Source organism: Durio zibethinus, chromosome 5, assembly GCF_047325235.1.
Source record: "Durio zibethinus cultivar Kanyao isolate XHJ-2024 chromosome 5, ASM4732523v1, whole genome shotgun sequence".
Lineage (NCBI taxonomy): Eukaryota > Viridiplantae > Streptophyta > Magnoliopsida > Malvales > Malvaceae > Durio > Durio zibethinus.
Genome location: NC_143166.1, coordinates 10568435 through 10590177, shown reverse-complemented (window position 1 = coordinate 10590177; position 21743 = coordinate 10568435). Strand labels below are relative to the sequence as shown.

The following is a 21743-nucleotide window of genomic DNA, read 5'->3' as shown; positions in this document are numbered from 1 at the left end:
TATTGACAACCAATAAAATGAGATAACAAAAAAAGTTAGCTTATGTACAACCCAAGGAAATAACAACAAGGCAAATTAGTAACTAGCCTAGCAAATCTACACTAAGGGTGAACTGATAATTCTATTTTTTTTAGAATTATTATGTACTTAATTGGTTAAATTTTAACTTACTTTATTTATTTTTGCTTGATTATCCACCTAAATTCTCTAAATTTCATGTGTAGAAAAAATAGAAACACTATACCCACACCTATTGTCATCATGTAAGCAATAGCCAAAATTTAGTAGAAAATTCACCAAGGTAATTCAAGGGCCTGTAAGAGATGAAAAGAGCTGAGTTCCATGAAAAAATAGAGCCATGAAGAAGAAGAAAAAAATGCCAAGACATGTCTATAAAGTCTCAAGCTATGAGCCACTAACAAAGGTATGTGGAGCTTTTCTTTTCTTACATAAAATGGCTTGCTTGAGAGGAGCTGTTATATAAGCTGATATGGAAAAGCATTAGGTTGAGTTTAGAGCTGAAATGAGATAAAAAGCAAGCCAAAAATTTAAGCAAACTTGACCAAAAAGAATCGACAAAGAAGGATAGAGCAAAGGGAACAAATTGCAAGTCAAGTTAGAAGTAGGAACACAATGAAAAATAAAAGTCAAACATGGTTGCTGGTTTGCATGGCTCAAGAAATCATTTATGGACTAAGAAAAGACCTAGGCTAGGGTTAGAAAATATGACATTTTAAAGAGACAAAAAGGGGGAACCGATTGCTTGTAAGATTTTTTCTTCTTTCCTTTTTAGTTTTCACATCACTAGTAAGGTAACCTTTGTTAATTTTGCCGTGACTTTTGGAGGATTATTTTAGCTTGTTTTCATAGATTTAATGGGGGCTTGACTTATGCTTAGAGAGGACACTATTATAGGAAGCTTTTAATTTTACATTTTGCTATTGTTTTCTTTACAATTTTAGTAATGAATTTTCAGCTTTCATTTTTTTTCCCCAACTTTGTTTCTTTTTATTTTCTGCCTTAGTTTGTTGTATATTTTAGCTTTTGATTGGATGAAGAGGATAATCCAAGGTGGCCTTGGTTTGAGAAAATTCTCAAAGGGGCTTAAAAGACTTGATTCATTCTTTTTATTTTCATTTCATGCTATTTCACTTTGTATTAATTTATGCCCAGTTTTCTTTTTGTTTTATGTTCTGCCTTATGGTTTTTGGTGCATGTTTTTATGATGTTTTTACATTGATAAGATGATAAAAAGAAAGTTGGTTTATGTTTGGTGAAATGATTAGGAAGTAGTTTTGGTTTCCATGCATCAAGCATTTTTCTTTACTAGTTTTCTAAACTGTTTTGCTCATTTTTTGGTCAGTTTTAGGCAAAGCTTTCTATAACTTTTTTTTTCTTGTTTTTATGTCTATTTTAAGGTATTAAAACAGTTTTTGTAAATTCCCTAGGTAGGATTACATTTGCCAAACATTTTAGTTGATAGGTCTTAGAGTTTATGCATTCTAGTATTTCGGTTTGCATTTAATTTTTTGCATTTTGTGAACTATTTTAGAGAGGGGTCACATGTATCCTTTTGGTTCATTTTTTAGTCTATTTTAATGTAGAAAAATAGGTTTTGCAAATTCTAGAGGTAGGGTCAAATTTGCATAGCATTCTAGGCTATAGGTTGCATGTAGTGTGCATTTTTCAGTTTGGTTTTGCATTGTAAATTTTTGCATTTTTGTTTAGTTTTCATAGTTTTTCCACGCTTCATTTTAGTTCATTTTCAAGTCCATTTTTATGTAGTGCAATTAGTTTTTATAGTACCTTATAGATTTAGGTAATTTTCATTCGATAAAGTAGGCTAGGTTGCATTTTAGCTTTAATTAAAGTGTTTAGCAATTTTTTTTTGTTTTTCTACTTTTTTATATGTCATTTTCATTAAGCTTAGCTGAGATTTAATTCTAGTTATATGTCTTAGGATTTAGGTTAGTTAATTAAGGAGTTTGCATATAATATATTAGTTGTTCGATGAAGTGCCTTAATGAAAGTTAATGGCCATTTCATTTAGGATTTTAGTTTAGCTTTTAGGTAACTTTTAATTTTTATTTTTAGGACATCATTCAATGCATTTCCATGCTAATTTCATGTTTAATCTTTGTTCCATACATTTCATGCATTCTAAGCTAGATTAGGATTTTTAAGTAAGTTAATCTTTAAATTAAAATGCTAATTATACTTTTTATGTTTTATTAGGTTAATTTCAATTTTTATTGCTGAATTTAAATTCTATTTTGATCCATCTGCTCTTAAATTTCAATATTAAATTATGTTTCTAATTATGTTTAATTTAATTTTAGATTTTGTTGCTTTCCATTTTTAGTAACCCATCATTTTAGGAAATTAACTTTTTTAGTAATTTTCCTTGTAAATCTTTAACCTTCATAATTTGTAGTTAAATTTAGGTTTTGATTATATTGTAATTTTATTAGATTAATTTTAGGTTTGTTAGATCTTTTAAAATAAAATTTGTATAACCAAATATACCTAAAAGGTTGAAATCAGTATTTACCCTTGTGGTTTAAAACTCTTAGATCTCCAAGGAGATGATATTCAGAATACTTTCAATCTTTATTACTTTTATGACCTGTACACTTGTAGTATTTTTTATGGGTAGTAGATAGAAGAGTATGGTGAAGCATGGCATTAGCCTAAGACTTTTGACTTTTAATCCTTGGCAACAGTGCCAAAAACTTGATTGGATTATTTTTGCAAGTGTATAGGTCATTCAAGTAATAATAGAGACTGTAAGTCTAGATATCATTCCCCTAAAGATTAGCTAAGCTAAAGAAATTCTTAGTCTAAGTACCTTTTATCCCCACACTCCCTCTAAAGTTGATTTAATCAAAAGATTTACATAAGAGTGAGCTAGCATCAACACATGGATTAATAAGAGAAAAGTGAGAAAAGAGTAAACCAATCACCCAACTAGGACAGGAGAGTCTTAAAATGTTGTCACTCATTTAAGCTTTAACTTTACCACTAGATCTAATTGGAACTTTCAAAAATTTTTTGGAATTTTGTAGAAAGAATTTGAACATGAAATTTTCCAAATTTGTAGATATATGAATGTAGAATTTATAAAAAAAAATGGCTCAAAACTCATAAAAATTGATGGAGATTTGATGTAGAAACCGTAACTAGGTCAAATGAAGAATTAGCCAAACATATTTGAGATTCAAATGAAATTGCATCAAATTGAATAAGAAATCTTAAAGAACATGAAATTTTATTGACTGAATCTTAAAATGCATGTAAAATAAAGGCAAGAAAAGTAAATTATGCTAGAAAATAAATGCAATTTTCTTCTAAATAGCCTCTAAAAGAATAAGGAGGAAATTGTTTGGAAAGAGAAAAAAATAAAATACAAAAACTATAAAAGTCTCTTCAAAATCTCCAAATGCCCAGCCAACCCTCCTATTTATAGGCCAAATGTGAGGAGGTTCAACCAATCAAAATGCAGGAAAATGTCAGCTACCATATCTTCTAGATCCTTCCAACTCATTTATCTTGCTTCATTAGCTTCCTTGTTTGCTTCTTCTTGCTTCACTTCACTTCAAGCTTTCTTCCATTGATTTTGTCAGCTTCAAAGAGTCAAAATTATGTCCAATGAGAAGCCTTAAAATTTCCAACTAAGCAGCTACATTTGATCCCTCTTTGAATCCATAAAATGGCACCACAAACTTTGATCACCCATTAAGTGCATCTAATGGCATACATTGAATTCTTGTTTTAATTTTTAGCACCAAACATGTAACCAATTTCTCCTTTAATTTTCTGCCAAATATAGACCATTTGGTTACCAATCTATGCATGAAAAATTATAGAAATTTCTAGAAATTTCTCAATTCTAAAGATGGCTTCAAACTACACTAATGCAATGATCACCATTCTAGCACATGTAAAAATATTACAAAGGTGACAAAGCACTAGTGAGCTAAAAAAGACATTTTTAAATGAAAAATATGAGAATTAAAGCTTGAAATAAAGTTCAATTAAGTTCAAATAAACTAAAGAAATCATAGAGTAAAAGGGTAAGAAAAACACCCATAAGTGGTAATATAGCACATGCGCACTAGTTTTGGCCTTTCATAGCTTTTGTACCAAAATTCCACTCAAATGAGTTCAAAAGCTCTAAATTTCCTCATTTTCCATATTTTCACCTACACATTGAGTATTTATGCATTTAGAAATATTTTTACCAATTTTGTCAAGAAATAAGCAAATATTCAAAAGAAATTGCATTAAAAAAAGGTAATAAAAAGCTAAAATTTTAGTGCAATCATGTTCCATATAGAAACATGTATCTGTACATCAAAATTATGTAAACCTTATCTGGTATAAAATCATTAATAACTATTTTCTTCATGAAACACATGAGATAACAGCCGCATTCTTGAGTTCCTAATTAATGAGAAACCTACGAATCATTATTTGGTTGTCCAGTGCTTTTTACTAAACCCTAAACAATTACAAAAAATAAAATAAATAAACTTACCAAAAATGTAACCTAGGTTATTTTCTTCTTTTTATTATGGATATTCAATCCCTGAAACAACATAAAGGAAACTTTAAACAAAACATTATACTTGTAAATAAACTGTAAACATAACAAAAATTATTTGACATAACTAAGATAAGTACCCATTTATTACACCTTTTAGTTTTAATGATGGTTTCAGGTTACCTTTTCTTGAGTCAAAAAAGTAAATTGTATAGGTTGCATATTCAATGACAACCAACAACCAATGACCTCAGAATAAATAGTATCGATTCCAATGTTAGAATTTAACACTTTTAACAATTATCAAATTTGTATAAAACAATGTAAAGTAATTAACAAAGTAAACAATGAACACATACACAGGATTATAAGGCACAAAAAAGTATTAGGACTCTCTTTCCAATGCACATGTCAAAGCAAATACAGGTTCGAGTACAAAGCCCACACCATTGATATGACTTGGGTGAATGAATCTATAGGTAGCAGTCATCTATCTCTCATTCACATGGTTGTAAAGGAGACTATATGATAAATAAAAATAAATTATAATACCAGTATACAATATATATGAATGAATATATAAACTAACTTCATTTACACCAAGATTTCTATAACTAATATTTTCATCATTGAATAAAATCTAATAATCTCTTTTTATCCAATCCAAGAAGCAGATGGATCATTAAATATTTCATCTTCGATTTTCACATTTATTAATGATCCACCTATTAATTGATGTTTCCTAAAACTGAAAAGTGCATACATACTAGATTCCGTAAATGAATTTTGGATAATTTCAATTTCTCAATTTCCAAAACTTGTTACATATAAAATTCAAATGTATTCATAAAAAATCAAATCACAATTACCAAATAATCCAATTAATTAATTCAGAATGTGTATTACTAGAGAAAAAGAATGGTCAAAAGTTTTATCTAAGAATTCATTTCCTATATTTTCGATAAATGTCTTACCCATTGTGTTAGTTGCCATAACTACCAATTGTGCCTCCAATTTAGCTATTCATTCATTTTGTCGAGTTATTATGGATAAATATGTAGTAGTTTTGGATGTCCGAGGTTCAGGTTTTGTTTTGAAATAATTTGTTTGACAAACAAAGCTACCAACACCTTTCTAACACAGTCAAGTTTGTCTTTAAAACCAAAAGCTAAGGTTAGCACATCTATGCCATCACCAATTTCAATTTCACTAGATATACATCTCATAGCTAAGTCATCCTAAAACATAAAATGCTTACGTAAATAAACACGATTTATTAACATGCATAAATCAAGAAGTAACAAATGAGATATACATGAACTTACCATCTTCTCAGCTATTTTTTCAGTTACTTCATCATTATACTCTCTAGTTTTTTATGCATGTACTTTTTTTTGAATATCTCATCTTAATATTTTATTAATTGATCCAGATGTTTCTTGAAATTATATGAAATTATAAGTTTGCAACTTGAATGTAAATGAATTTCAAATTCTTAAAACCAAGTGTATAATAAAACAATCAAAAGAACTTTCAAGTTCATACTTCACATTTGTATACCTTTTTCTTGATACTTGATGGTTATACTTTTTTTTAGCCTTTATTTTTTGTTGGGCTTATTTTATTTTTTGCAACAAACAATTTGAAGAACACATGAAATAAACAATTTTAATAACATTAAAACAAACATCTCATCTTCAATAAATTAGGTAAATAAAAAAGATTGTTATGTGATAGCACCTAAATTTATAGCGATTTTTCATGTTAAAATAGGTGTAAAATTTTAAAATTTGATGGATTTTGGTAATGTTAATGCTGTTTTCATGATTTCTAAGGTTTAAGACCAAGGAATGTGATTTTTATGCAATCTATACATGCAAGCATTCAAGATGAAATTCAGTCATGCAATGGAAATGGTGACCGAAACCTTATTAACCTTACACTACTACCATTTGGCCAAGAGATGAAGTTTACATAAACAAGGACTCCCATAAACGAGGACTCCTATTTCCCAATTGCATTCAGCTAAATCAACTTTCAAGAGAATTTCATGCAATTTCAAGCACACAAAGACATTATCATATTCGACCAAAGGTGTTTGTATACAAGAATAACTCTTGTGTTCATCTTTTGAAGAGTTGTGATGAAGGAAGGACTTTTGCAAGCTACATCCTAAGAGTTTGGGTAAGAAGAAATCACATTATCTTAGAATCCAAGCCTTAGCGGAATACATTGATGAAGCAAGATCAAGATATACAAAATAAAATGAACAACCAAGATGATTTTATATGTTCAAATAGGTCTACAATTTTAAAATTTGATGGATTTTGGCATTGTTAATGCTGTTTTTATGATTTTTAAGGTTTAAGACCTTAGAATGTGATTTTCATATAATCCATGCACACAACCATTCAAGATGCAAATTCAGCCATGCAATGGAGACGGTGACCAAAATCCTATTAGCCTTACACTACTACTATTTGGCCAAGAGAAGAAGTTTATTTAAACATGGGCTCCTATTTTCCAATCACATTCGGCTAAATCAACTTTTAAAAAGATTTCACAATTTCAAGCACACACTAACATTATCATATTCAACTAAAGGTGTTTGTATACAAGAATGACTCTTGTGTTCATCCTTTGAAGAGTTGTAATGAAAAAAGGATTTTTGCAAGCTATATCATAAGAGTTTGGATTAGAAGAAACCACATTATCTTAGAATCCAAGCCTTAGCCAAATGCATTGATGAAACAAGATCAAGATATGCAAAATAAGATGAACGACCAAGATGAATCCCAAAGAAAAATATTTGGCTAAGACACTTCAAGGCCTAGAGTCACATTTAATCATGCCTTATTTAAAGATGAAGATAACTCTATCTCTTAACATTTGAATAGAAAAATAACTTTTGTAATCCCTATCCCCCCTATGGCCAAACCCTTTATTATAAATAAGGGGCCCTCCTATTATTTAATCCATCCCTCATACTATTCTTCTTTTCTCTTCTCTAGTTGTCTCTTAATTTTCTTGTAATTTCTTATAATTGACTTAGGTGACAGATTTACCAATACAAGTTATTTTCTAAACTCTTTTCTTTAATTAAAGTATCATTGCATTCAAAATCTAGTTTTTACAAAGCTTTCTTTTCTTTACAAAATTTGGTCTTAGTATTTCTTTATTAATTCCAAGTTTCAGCCATTGTTATTTTTGCATTCTAGATTTTGATTTACATGCACTTTGCCCTAATCTTTCTTTTATGCTTTAATTCTTTTTGGTTTTATTGTTTACAACTTTTAACAATCTTAATCTCTATTACGATCTTTTAGACCTAGTTTTGGCTATCATTTTATTACTTACCAAATGACAGTTGGTTAAGTAAGATTTAGGCCTATAAACTTTTTTATTGCTTTCATTCTCTGATTTGCAAATCACCTTAAGTTTCTAATAGATATAAAATAGTACTCTATCAATTTTGGTACTTGAATTAACTCGACAATTAATTCTATTATCTTATAGGACAATACTTTGACACTTATCACTTTATTATTTGATTTGATCTATGTATTTACAAACATTGCAAAAATAGGTAATCACTTTGCATTTGTTGAATTCACTTTATAGTCGAATTGAAACAAAATTTATCCACTTTGTATCACTAATTACATCTGAATATGTGGCTAGGGAATGTGCTAAAAGTTTAGAATTGTCAGCATTAGGTAATATATATTTTTGAGTTAATTGAAGTCTTTGAATTTCAGCCCAATAGATTGCAATACAACATTCTTATACTTAACTGGTATGTCAAAGCGTTCTTATAAAGAATAAGAACATACATTTGAACAAAATAATGTAATTGCATTCCATAAGCTATAAACATCAATGACTAATAATTTCAATTTGATTAATATAACTTACTAGAATCGATTGCCATATATGGTCCTTTTTCTCTGTTGGAATGTTCTTTTAATTGTTGTAGTTAATGGATATTATCTTTCAAACAAGACATCCACTAATGCTAGTCATCTTTGACTTACCACTTAAGACAGGTTGGCCATCAGCATTAAATTCAATGTGTATTTTCTTACCAATTGCTTGAAGCAACTTAGATCGTCCCTTAGATTTTCTTTTTTTTGAACATGATGTGTCAAACTAATGTTTTCTTCATATTCGATTGAAGTAGACATGTGTTCTTCAAAATCTATTATATCAACTATTCTATATAAATAAATATGGAATGGGAAAAAGATAAATAAAATAACATTGACAAAATGACAAGAACAACATTCAAATACTATTATTATTTACATTATTTCATAATATAAGAACAATGGAGAAAATGATTTACAATAGTATAGCATATTCGAATACTATTATTTATATTGTTTCATAACATAAGAACAAGGGGAAAATGATTTACAATAGTATAGTATATTTGAATACTATTATTCACATTGTTTCATAACATAAGAACAAAAGAGAAAATAATTTGTTACCTGAAACAATGATGACGAAAATGACAGCAACAATGGCGGCAATGACTATTATTCCATGATGTAGTATTAGGGTTTAAAAATATCAAAAGATGCAAGACTAGTAATCTGATTTAGAGAAAAAAATTTATAAAAAACCTAAACACTATATTTATCATTTCATAAATGTAGTGCTTGTAAAATCTTTTTTTTTTTACATGGAAACATTGCATTTTTAATGGTAGAAACATTGTCTTTGACATAGACTACATTTGAACATGTGAAAACATCATGCTTGGTTACATATCAAAGACTGCATTTCTTTCTCCGTAAATATTGTCTTTGATTAAATGATTACATTTAGCAAATAGAAACGTGGTACTTGTATGCTTCTTTATAAACCAAAATGTAATGGTTGGTTATTTATTAAATATTATGTTTATTACCATAGAAATGTAGTATTTGTTTCAAACACTGTGTGTATACAAGAAAAACGTAGTGGTTGGCTGTTTATTAAACAATGTGTTTATCGTCATAGAAACAAAGTGTTTATTTCAAACACTGCATTTATACAATATATATATATATATATATATAGTGGTTGGTGTGTTTATTGTAATAGAAACGAAATGTTTGTTTTAAACCTGCGTTTATATAATAAAAATATAGTGCTTGTGTCAATTGTTTTCTTAAAGACTGCTTTTATATTTAAAAAAAATGTGGTCTTTGAACTTTATTTTATATATATATATATAGTCTTGTCATAATATACAACTTTATTTTAAACATAATAAAAATGAAAACTTTCTTTATTTTTATTGTTTAATGGTTGTCACATATTTAATTTTAATAACATCAATTGGAAGTTGAAATATTTGTCATGTGTTATTCACATGTAATAAAAGATATTATAATAAAAAAATCTTTATTATATAATATGAGATTTTATGAACCAAACATAAAAATCTAATACATTCATGATAGAAAGAATCATTCTTTATCATAAATCTATTTTTTTTCAAAGATCACTTTCTTTTTTGAAATTTAAAATTTCACAAACCAAATACTTCTTAAGATTAAATTTATTAATATACCAAGATTAGATGGTGAATTTTGTCATTATATTTTAATTTTATTAAAATTTTTCATTATATTTTTAATTTCATTAATTTTTTGACAAAAAATAACATAATTGAAATATTTAATAATTTATGTAAATGACAATGATAAATTTTCATCAATTTTATTACTTTATTTAAAAAATATAATACATACAATTTTAAAATTTAATTTTGTTTTGTAATTATTTATAAAATTGATTTAAATATAATAATAATCATGTAAGTTATTCTAGAATATTAAAATTTTAATTTAAGTTACCTAATTGAATGCATGAAAGTGAAAATTTAAAACCAATAAGTGGTTAACTTAATTGATTAAAACTCATCTTTTTTAAAAAAAAGTTTTGAATTTGAGTTTTATCAATTGTTATTTGTTGATATCATCTTAAATACATGACTTATAATTAATCACATATCTTAATTTGTATTTTAAGCTATAAGATAAAACATTAAATTTTTTTATAAAATAAAATAAGAAATTGAAAATTTAAAAAATATATTCGAAAGCGGACCAAACATTGCCTTGAACTTGAAGCCCAAGGAAAGACATGATATCGCGGACGTGGACCGAAGACGGAAAGTCGCTCAAATCAGATTTCATTCCTTATATATAAATTTAAGAAAATATCACAGAATTTCACTTGCCCAGTGCGATCTATACTTTCCAACGGATTCCATAGAATCTGACCCTTTTCCCTCACGCCAAAAATTCACCCTGGATTCAATTTTCCCTGGTTAGGGTTTATACCAATTTTTACCCATTCCCTGTCTTACACAACCAGCCCATCCTCTCCACTCTTCCTTCTTACACTCCAACCTAATCAAAATCCTAAGAAAGAAAAAAATAGTCGAATAAAATGGTGGTGAAAGGCGAAAACTCTGATAAAACCTTAGAGCTCTTCTTGAAGATTGGTTTAGACGACCGAACTGCGCGTAACACCATCGCTAACAACAAGGTCACTGCTAACCTCACTGCCGTCATTCACGAGGTACGCTTCTACATTTTACTCTTCTTTTTTTTCTTTTTTTGCTTTACTTTGGATTTTTTAATTTATAATTATAATAAAGTTTCCCTTTAGGCTGCGTTGACTAACGGATGCGACCGTACAATTGGAAATCTTTTATACACGGTAAGTTGATATTTTTTCTTGGTTAATTTCTCTCTGTTTATTTATAAGGTTCAAAAAATTGTAAAATGGAGATGATTTTTGCTATATATGTTTCATAGGTTGCCACGAAGTTCCCTGCGAATGCGATCGTGCATCGACCCACTTTACTTGAATATGTTGTCTCATCCAAGGTTTGGAAAATAATCTGTGTTTTCGCAATATTAATTAGCTTGATTAAGGGGAAGCGGTGGGAAGGGAAATATTAGGGATTCTTTGGTTGTATTTTTATTACTATTTCTTAAGGCTGTTGAATTTTTTCAGATTAAGACGCCGGCACAGTTAGAAGCTGCATTTTCATTTCTCTCTAATGTTGCATCGGAGAATTTTAGGCGGAATGAATTTGAAGAAGCATGCGGCGTTGGTATGTCATTAGATTGTTTATGCTTCGGATGAATGATAATGTTAGATGCACTGGCTTTAATGATAATGTTAGATGCACTGGCTTTGTTTCCTAATTTTATTGTTCGTGTTTCTCTCAAAGGATTTGTTTGTTTGTTTTAGCTTGAGTTTTCTTTAGTGCCGCATATTATTGATCTTGATTACTTTTTGTACTTATGAACAGGAGTTGAAGTTTCTGTGGAGGAAATTACACATACTGTCAATGAAATTTTTGAGGAGAATAGGGCTGTAATTTTGGAGCGACGTTATCGAACAAATGGTTTTTCTACCTTTCTCTCTCTCCCTCTTGCTTTCTTGCTCTTTTGCTCTTATACACATGCACACAGATGTAGAGGATCAAAATATACTTGCTAACATACACACCTATAAAAACATGCGCGCATAAAATAGGTCAAGCTCGAATGTGCATGTATAAAGATGTGCTAACTGTACACATTCTCACATAAAGTGTAAACATAGGAGCTTATAGCATAAGCAGCCTGTTAGGCATTCCTTTATTTTTCTTTTTGAAATCTCTCAGCTTTTCACTTTATTCTAGTTCCTCTATTGTGATATATATTGTCTGAGATTTTTGCACCTCTTTCTCTTGTGGAGGTGCATTTTAATAAATTTTTCTAATTTTTATCATTTACCATCATATCTAGTTGGTGAGTTGTTGGGGAGCGTTAGGAAGAAGCATCCATGGGCTGATCCAAAGATTGCTAAGGTGATTTTCTATACTTTCTAAATAGTCTGAATAGGTATTAGTTATTATAAAATTCTCTGATTCTGCTATCTTCTTCTCTGTCAGCAACTTGTAGATGCAAAAATGTATGAATTACTTGGTGAGAGGACAGCAGCAGATGATGAGAAGCCTTCAAAAAAGAAGGAAAAGAAAGAGAAACCTGCTAAAGTTGAGATGAGCTTCAGTACATGCTTTTCACATTTTGCACATGCATGTTATGTGATAATAATTTCTCTGACATCTGTTCTTATTGTACTTGTGTAGAATGAAGCTGTTGTTGATGCTACTCCTGCACAGCCATCTGAAGAAGAACTTAATCCATTTTCAATATTTCCTGCCCCAGAAGACAATATAAAGGTATATGAATAAACTAGTCTTGCTTAGTTTTTCATCTTCACTTGCCTTCTATTCATCCAAGATTCAAGAACAATGTTGTTCGGCTCAGTATTATTGTTACTAGAATCTTTATTTGTTGTCTATAGTTCTGGTTGTATATATTTGTGCTACTCATGTTTGTTGGTCTGGTGATGACAATTATAAAATTAAAGGGAATGATGATGGCAAGGAGTGTAGGTTTAGGGCAATTTTCTGATATGAATTCTTATGAAAATAGAGAAAATTGAATAGAGAAAAGTTAGATATTCCTAAGCTTGACACAATGGTTCCTTAGGAGCAGATTGGAGAAATCCCCAATCCTCAAACCCAGGGTTCCTTAGGAGTTACAGCTAAGCTTAATTGCGTCATTCAATCACAAGAATTAATGCTGAAATTTTCTGATAGTAATTCTATATTTTCCAATAGAAAAGTACATTGATTTATATAGTCCTACGATCCTAATTCTTCAAGAACTAGACCTGGAAAATATGAAGAAAACAAGAGGAAAAGAAGATGAATGGTGAAGCAAGGGTTTACATGATCTATAGTGTTCTTTTCATGGAAAATCAGTTGGACTGTCCAATCAATGGTATCTCTCTTGTGGGTATTAGGTGCACACCGAAGTATTTTTCAGCAATGGCTCTGTTCTAAGATGTTGCAATACGAGGGAAATGCTTGACAAACACTTGAAGGTGACAAGGGGAAAAGTTTTTACTCGCTTCCCTCCTGAACCAAATGGATATCTTCACATTGGACATGCAAAAGTAAGTTTTATTGATGATTCATTTGGAAATTACCCAAGCACTGTATTGATATACTTTTTGATTTATAATAATTGTTCCTAATGCTATAACTATTTCTCAGGCAATGTTTATTGACTTTGGTCTTGCAAAAGAGAGGGGTGGATGCTGCTACCTGAGGCAAAAATTGCTTTTTTGTGCTATCATCTTAAGATTTTCAATAAAATTTTTTCTTTGTTTTATGCTTGTCAATAATTTTTTGAATGTGCTTTGTCAACTCAAATGGATTAGTGGTGTTTCTAGCTGCATGCTTTTCTAATCTTATCTTTGGTTTTTTAGATATGATGACACAAACCCCGAAGCTGAAAAGAAAGAATATATTAATCACATCGAAGAAATTGTCCAGTGGATGGGTTGGGAACCATTCAAGGTATAACATTTCTAAACATTATAATGAGTGTTCTATTAAATATTTCTTGGTTGACATCTGTTATGGATTGGATTTTTTGTAGATAACTTACACCAGTGATTATTTCCAAGATTTATACGAGTTAGCAGTGGAGCTTATACGAAGGGGTCATGCATATGTTGATCACCAGGTTCTAAACGGGGAGCAACAAATGCACACATCACCTTTTGTTTTAGTTTGTCACTTAATCTTTGCCTTCAGGGCAATGCTTTATTGTCCTAACCAGCGCTGCTTCTCTTGTTATTAGACCCCTGAAGAGATAAAGGAGTACAGGGAAAAAAAGATGAACAGTCCTTGGAGAGATAGACCAATTGCAGAGTCATTGAAACTCTTTGATGACATGAACAGAGGTTTGATTGAAGAGGGCAAAGCAACACTTAGGATGAAGCAAGATATGCAGAGTGATAATTTTAATATGTATGACCTCATTGCTTATCGTGTCAAGGCAAGTGTGTATCCTATATGTGTTTGATTACTTAATTAATCAGTTTCCTTGTGCCACTATTTGTGACATACTCTCACTCTCTTTCTCTCTCTCTACAGTTTACACCTCACCCTCATGCAGGGGATAAGTGGTGCATTTATCCGAGCTATGATTATGCTCACTGCATTGTGGACTCTCTTGAGAATATCACACATTCAGTATGTTCTTTAACCATCCTATTTAATTTTTGCAACTTTCAAGGACAATTTTGGGTAATTTTCCATTTAGTTTTAACCAGTCTAGCTTCTAAAGGCATGTAAATGCTAGATGTGTCTGATATAAGATTCCTTTGGGTAATTTCACCTACTTTGGGTTTGTGCTGGTTGGAGGTAGAAAAATAGAGATGGTAGGGTTTATGCCTAATTAGGGTTAAGATGTAGATAACAATCAGAGTTGGACTCAATTGACATTTTATCTCAAACTGGAATTAAGGGGATGGAATGCTAGAATTAGGTTAAAGTACCTGGTACATCCTTTTACTATTTTAATCCCTCTTCCCAATTTTGATTAATTTAATAATCTCTATACTTTTAGGATTGAAAACAATAAAGGATAATTGATAACACTGTCAAAGAAGACTGTTAACCATGCTAACATAGAGATGACAAGGCACGGGCACAATTTTTTGCTGACAAATCGATGATGTGGAGTTTATATAATATTTTCAGCTGATATGGATTATTTTTTCCAAGTGTGAAACTGTCACCTGGGACCCTTTTTCCCCCCGTAAGTGACCAATAATCTGAATTAACAACAAAAAATAACATATGCCTTTTTTTTTCAAAAAAAAAAAAAAATACTGACACTGCTTTCTTTAGTCTTTTTTTAATTTAGTTTTTTAGATTGAAGAAAAATTTTCACTTTCTTTCAGTTTTTTAGGAGCCAAACAACTCAATTAGATCTTCAAGCTTTGCATTGATTCATCAATCTCTGGCAGTGGGAAAAAGAAAAACGAATTTTTCTACAAATTAAAACAAAATTATTCATAAACTGTAGAAATTAGGTTTAAAAATTAGCCAGAATTCCTGTGACTCAAGAAACCCATAATCTGCAAACTTCAATCTATTCTAAAATTCAACAGGGCTTGGTTGGTGAGAAGCCTTTTGGGGTTTGGGTATAACTGTGACCTTTATTTCATTACAGCTAAAGAAAAAGAGAAAGGGAGTGTTGAGGTTATGGGATTGAGTGGGGGAGGGGGGAGAATGAGAGAGCATCTGTGGAAGGGGAACCAGGGAGGGAGGGAGGGAGGGAAGAGTAAGGTATAAATGTCATGGCATAGGGGCAAAGAAACAAAAGAGAGTCATTTTGGGGGGTGGGGGGAGAGAGGCTGAGGATCCGGCCCAATGCTGGTTGGAAGTAAAGTAAGGTTGAAGGTTAAGATGAATGAAGAGAAAGAGATAAAGGAGGGGAAATGAGAAAAATGTGAATGAAAAGGTGATACTACAATTTAAAAGAAAAAAGAAACAGCCAAAGGTAGGCTGTTGACATGTGGCTTAAAAAGCCAAATGTGACGGTTTGCAGCCAGTAATTCTACTTAAATATAATATCACATTACATCATAATAAAGTATCATTTGTCATGATGAGATTTTCACCATGCCCAAGTTGCATGTTGACATGGCAAAGAATGCCACGTATTATTGTTTTTTAATTTTTTTAAAAAATATTCCACATCAAGAAAAAGAAATATAAATCGATATCATTAATTTGTTAGGAAAAGATTACATGTCAGTATCTTGATTTCAAGGCATCAGCATGGTTAACAGCTTTGATGGGGTTATCAGTTATTCTTCATTGTTAACAAATCTAATAGGAATTAAATTACTTGAAATTGGGCTAGAGTGACTAAAATACACTTCCTGCTATGGTGCAAAGACCTACCAGGTACTTTAACCCTAGAAATTATGAGCAACTGCTGAATTGTATGTATCAGTTTAATGGCCTTTTTTTGGTAGTCAACAGTAACCAAAAATATGTAGAGAGATAAAATGCCTTCCATCAGAAATTCTCCAAGAACTCAAACTCACAGATCCTTGGTGAACATCAAGTCTACCAAGAACTCTCAAATTACAAAGAGATATATGTTGGCACATACTAACTTGTCCAACTAGGACATGGATTCTTAGATTCATTTGGCACATCCTTAGTGAACATCAAGTCTACCAAAGTCCCAACTTATGCAAAACAAAGAGCATGTAAAGCCTGAATAACTTAAGTAAAGCAAAATAACACCCCAGGGACCAGGAGTAGGGCCCATTCGAGCAGAACAAACCAAAACACCCATGAACGCTGGAAATTAGTTAAATCAATAAATTACTATTATATATCTAACTACCAAGAATACTTTCCCTTGGAACCAAAGAACCTTTTATTGATGAATGATTCCTGATCTTAGCCTTTGTCTTCCAAGAGAAAATAAAATGTATCAAACCAAGTTATTGGTCAATTGTCAGTTTCCCCTTGGATGTAATGTCTGAAGGGGTAGAATGTTTATGTACTGAAGTTTATTACATGTTACCAGTCTGATGATCATGAATATATTTAAAATACCTGAACAATTAATTGAATACCAGTAGGATGGTGTCTGGAAAAAATGGCTTTCTATTTTGTTTTGTTTTGTATTTTTGCTTTTGTTTCTATGGTTTTATTTTTGGTAGGGTTGGAGGAGGCATTAGATGGAAGTTTACGGTTTATATTATTCTAACATAGACCATTTTGATAGTGATTTCCTAAAAACACTTGAAAAAGAAAATAAAAAAAGGTTTTTCAACTGTAAATTTTACTGACAAATACCTGAACATCATGGTGGTTTCTTATATATATATATATATATGTGAAGGGTTCTTGGATTTTTATAATCAAAATAACTTGCGTATTACTTGTTGTTTCTGAAGCTCTACCATTTTTTCGCTGAATTCTTCGTGTAGGAAGCTTAAGTAGCATTTTTACTATACTGCTTGTTAGTGAACTAGTAGCAGAGTTGTTAAAAGCTTACTCATTAGTCTATCAGGCCTTGTACTAAATAATAGTGAAAACTATTTATATTGCATCTGAATATTGATATTTTCCAGCAATTAGAACTTTTTTCTGGCCTATGGTTGTCATCATGCTTGGATGTTGAGAATGTATAATACCCTGTCCTCTCAAATTTCTGGTACTTGTTCCTTTTAGTTAACTGTTAAGGACTTCATCAATAACAATGAGAAATCTAAGCATGTTGGTTCTCCCCATGGCTAAGGGGTTTGTGCTTATCATTTCTTTCTACTATTAAGATAGTTTCTTGCTTGATGGACCTAATGTTGCACATCTAAGATCTTCAGTGTTTGTTTGTTTGTTTGTTTTGTTTTGTTTTGTTTTTTTTCCCCAATAAACTAAATAAAACTTGAAATCTAAAAAGTGTGCAATCTTCCAGGGCATGCAAGATCATGTTTTGTTAGCCGTTCCTGACAAATAGTGTATTGAGTTCTTTATACTTTGTGCTCAGTTAATATTTAAAGTGCCATTTCATTCTTAAACATATTTATGTTTGTGTAGCTATGTACACTTGAATTTGAGACAAGGCGTGCTTCATACTACTGGCTGTTACATGTACTGGACCTTTACCAGCCATATGTGTGGGAATACTCGCGACTGAATGTTACAAACACTGTGATGTCTAAACGGAAGGTGAAACAAAAGATATTTTTGTATGGAAAGTTTCAGTGTGTTTTATTAAGTCAATTGAGTTATAAATCTAATGTTCATCTACTATGATGTGATTTAGTTAAATTACATTGTGACAAACAAATATGTTGATGGTTGGGATGATCCTCGTCTCATGACATTAGCTGGTTTACGGCGTCGGGGTGTGACTTCAACTGCAATCAATGCTTTTGTTCGAGGAATTGGAATCACTAGAAGGTTGAAAATGGAAATTCTTATCTCATGCGCTTGTTATATGTGTAGTTATTGGCTAGCAGACTATTTGTGCATTAAAGACAAACCTGGCTTTTCAAATTTGCTAAGCCTGTCGTTAATGTTTTAACATCTTGTACCACAGTGATTGTAGTATGATTCGTTTGGATCGCCTTGAGTATCACATAAGAGAAGAATTAAACAAGACAGCACCTCGTGTATTGGTTGTGCTGCATCCTCTTAAGGTCATCATCTAGTCTGAATTATTCCTTAAAAATCCATCTTTTCCATTGTCCATTTCATCATCTTTTTGTTCTCAGGTAGTCATAACCAACCTCAAATCTGGCTCTGTTATGGATCTTGATGCAAAGAAATGGCCAGATGCTCAAGCAGATGACACATCTGCCTTCTACAAGGTGGGAAAAAATAAGAGAGACATGTTTTTAGGTTGTTTTAAATTTGAATAGTCTGTGCGGTTTTTTTTAATAAAAATCATGTTGGAATGGTATTGATATGCTAATGAATCTCTTACATCAATGAAAAGCATAAATTAACTTCAAATTGTAATTTGCTCCAAATTTTATGTTATTCTAGCCAGTGACCATAACCATTTGTTCTGCTTGGGCTTTAGGTACCCTTTTCAAATGTTATATACATTGAGCACTCAGATTTCCGGATGAAAGATTCTAAAGATTACTATGGGTTGGCTCCTGGAAAGTCAGTCCTACTAAGGTATGAATATGTACACACAGACACATGCACTTGGATATATGTTGTCAATTATGAGTATTAGATTTTTATTTAATAGTTTCCATGTTTCCATTTGGACAGATATGCATTTCCCATAAAATGCACAGACGTAGTATTGGCTGATGATAACGAGACTGTGCTTGAGATTCGAGCTGAATATGATCCTTCTAAGAAAAGCAAGCCAAAGGTTTTTATTTATTTATTTATCTTTTGAAGTCATACTGGAATTCTCTGATTAATTCTAATTGTTTGAATCATTTTCTCCAAGGGTTGTACAATTTATATTCTTTTCCAGTTAGTATTTATTCCTTTGCTCTTTTGGAAAATTTCACACAGGGGGTTCTCCACTGGGTTGCTGAACCTTTCCCAGGGGCTGATCCATTGAAGGTGGAAGTCCGATTGTTTGAGAAACTCTTTAATTCTGAGGTTTGCGGTTTTTTATTGGGAAATTGGATCCTTTTCTTGCTTTCTGCCACAATGTATTTTGAATTCTTATGACTTAAATTATTTCTTCAGAATCCTGCTGAACTTGATAATTGGCTCGCTGATCTGAACCTGGATTCCAAAGTGGTGATACCTACTGCATATGCAGTACCAGCACTTCGGAATGCTGCTATAGGGGATACATTTCAGTTTGAAAGGCTTGGTAGGTTTGATAAGTCTTGTGTGGTTGTTTGCTTTCTGAATTATTGGATGACTTAAAAGAAATAACATCCATATAATATCAGTGTATGTGCAGTGGTCTAATGGGCACCTCTTTCTTAGTTTGGCATAGTGACTGATTCTAATAATTTTTTCTGAGTATGGCTTATAACGGATATGATGAAAGTGCCTAGAAAGTGCTTAGTTCTTATAATATTATATGGAGTACCTTCTGACTTTTACTAGAGGTTAAAAGGCTGGGTATTTTTTTCGAAGTTTCTGGTTCGTTGTAGTGTATTAATTTGTCATACTTGTTTTGGTTTTCAATTGCAGGCTACTTTACTGTTGACAAGGACTCTACTGCAGAAAAACTTGTCTTTAACCGAACGGTTACGCTTAAGGATACCTATGGTAAGAATGGGAAATAGGTTCTCAACCCATGAACCGCACAACAAGAATGCAGTTATGAACACGTTATCTTGCACAAAAGATATTTATTTGGCTTTTTGACAGAAAGTCATACTACAGTTTACTAGCTTTAATGAATTCAAAGCACTTTATTTAAATCTTTTTTTTCACTGGGAAACTTGTTGAAAGTTTGCCGAAAGTTATACAGTCTTTAAGGTTTAGATGCTTCTACTTGTAAGGAATTAATTCTGCTCCCTTTCAATTAATGTGTGGTGTAATGAGTGGTTTATCACTAGGATTTTTTAATGAACTATTGGGAGATACTGACATTATTGCTACTTTTTCGGTTTTTTTTTTTTTTTTCATTGTTTAATGTTAATGATTGTTCACCATTAGAGGGCTGTATTTGATTTTTATTTTCTCTCTTGATTAGTAAGATTTGAGGTGTTTAAAATTAAAACAGATTGAATTTCTCCCGTTTTTGCATTACGTGAATGGCAATTTGATCTTAAAACCAGGTAGTTATTCCTTCTATTTTTCCCCTTGGGAGAAGTTTTTATATTTATACAAAACATTTGGTGTACGAGTAATACAAGCATGCCAAGATCTGATGGTTGCTAGTTTTAATTTCTCAATTTTCTGGTCCAAGCCAGAAAATTAATCGTTTTTAAGGCAATTAGTAGGCATCGGCACGGATTAAACCAATGTTTTTCCGTTTCTGCTCTTCAAAAGATACCTGAACTTGAAAGTATTAAAGAGAGAAAGATAATGAATTTTTATTTAAGCCATGGCTTGATTGCAACAAACTTTGCTTTAGATTGATTGCAATTACTACGTTTTTTTGTATAATTTAGTTTAATAAAAGTTACTTCAATCATTTGGTATGATTTGATTTTTGTGAGGAACAATTTAAAAATAAAATCTCGAATACATCGTGTCGTAACGGTTTTGCGTCCGCCCGACGAATTTGGAAACGAAATAAAAAAAACGGAGTCGACACCAATCTTTTTTGGCTAGGTGCGATTGGCCACCTATTAAAACATACCTTTTTAATGAAATCTTAAAATTAATTAAAATTTATTAAAAAGATAATTTTACGGTCTGCGAAACAGTCTGAGTTCGGGAGTCGGTTACGCGTGAGGAAGGATTAGCACCCCCACAACGCCTGTTAAAAACGGTACCAATTAACGTGTTATCCTTTGATTTTAATACAAACAGTCTTATTTTCAATATTAAAAAAATAATTTTCTTGATTTTTATTTATTAAAAATTATTCTCGAGAAAATAAATCAAAACCTTTTTATTGAAATAATTCTTAAAATGTTCCAGTACGTTGGTAACATTAAAAGAACTCTTTTTCACCTAGAGATTTCTTAAAGCATCTCTACTCGGAATACTTTTAGAATCTCATCTTTGGAGGCTCAAATTTATTTTTCGTAAGAAAATGTCATGTTAAAAAAATTTATTCTCGAGAAAAATAAATTAAAACCTTTTTATCGAAATAATTCTTAAAATGTTCCAGTACGTTGGTAACATTAAAAGAATTCTTTCTCACCT

General features: G+C 31.1%; 1 protein-coding gene across 2 annotated transcripts; it reads left to right on the top strand.

Moving 5' to 3' along the window:
- Positions 1–10776: 10776 nt before the first annotated feature.
- Positions 10777–20524, top strand: LOC111281835 (glutamine--tRNA ligase-like). Of its 2 annotated transcripts, XM_022869556.2 has the most exons (23): positions 10777–11122; positions 11213–11263; positions 11362–11433; positions 11564–11663; positions 11865–11960; positions 12346–12407; positions 12492–12593; positions 12690–12782; positions 13412–13564; positions 13665–13720; positions 13880–13970; positions 14053–14139; positions 14257–14454; positions 14553–14651; positions 18027–18158; positions 18256–18392; positions 18532–18631; positions 18707–18802; positions 19018–19118; positions 19218–19323; positions 19473–19562; positions 19653–19782; positions 20112–20524. In XM_022869556.2, exons 1-23 carry the CDS (start codon positions 10991–10993, stop codon positions 20204–20206), a joined length of 2379 nt encoding a protein of 792 aa, XP_022725291.2. In that variant the 5' UTR covers positions 10777–10990; the 3' UTR covers positions 20207–20524. The 2 variants fall into 2 exon arrangements, with proteins under 2 accessions (XP_022725291.2, XP_089616960.1); XM_089760834.1 differs by having other exon boundaries at positions 11202–11263; positions 13412–13720.
- The last annotated feature ends 1219 nt before the right edge of the window (positions 20525–21743 follow it).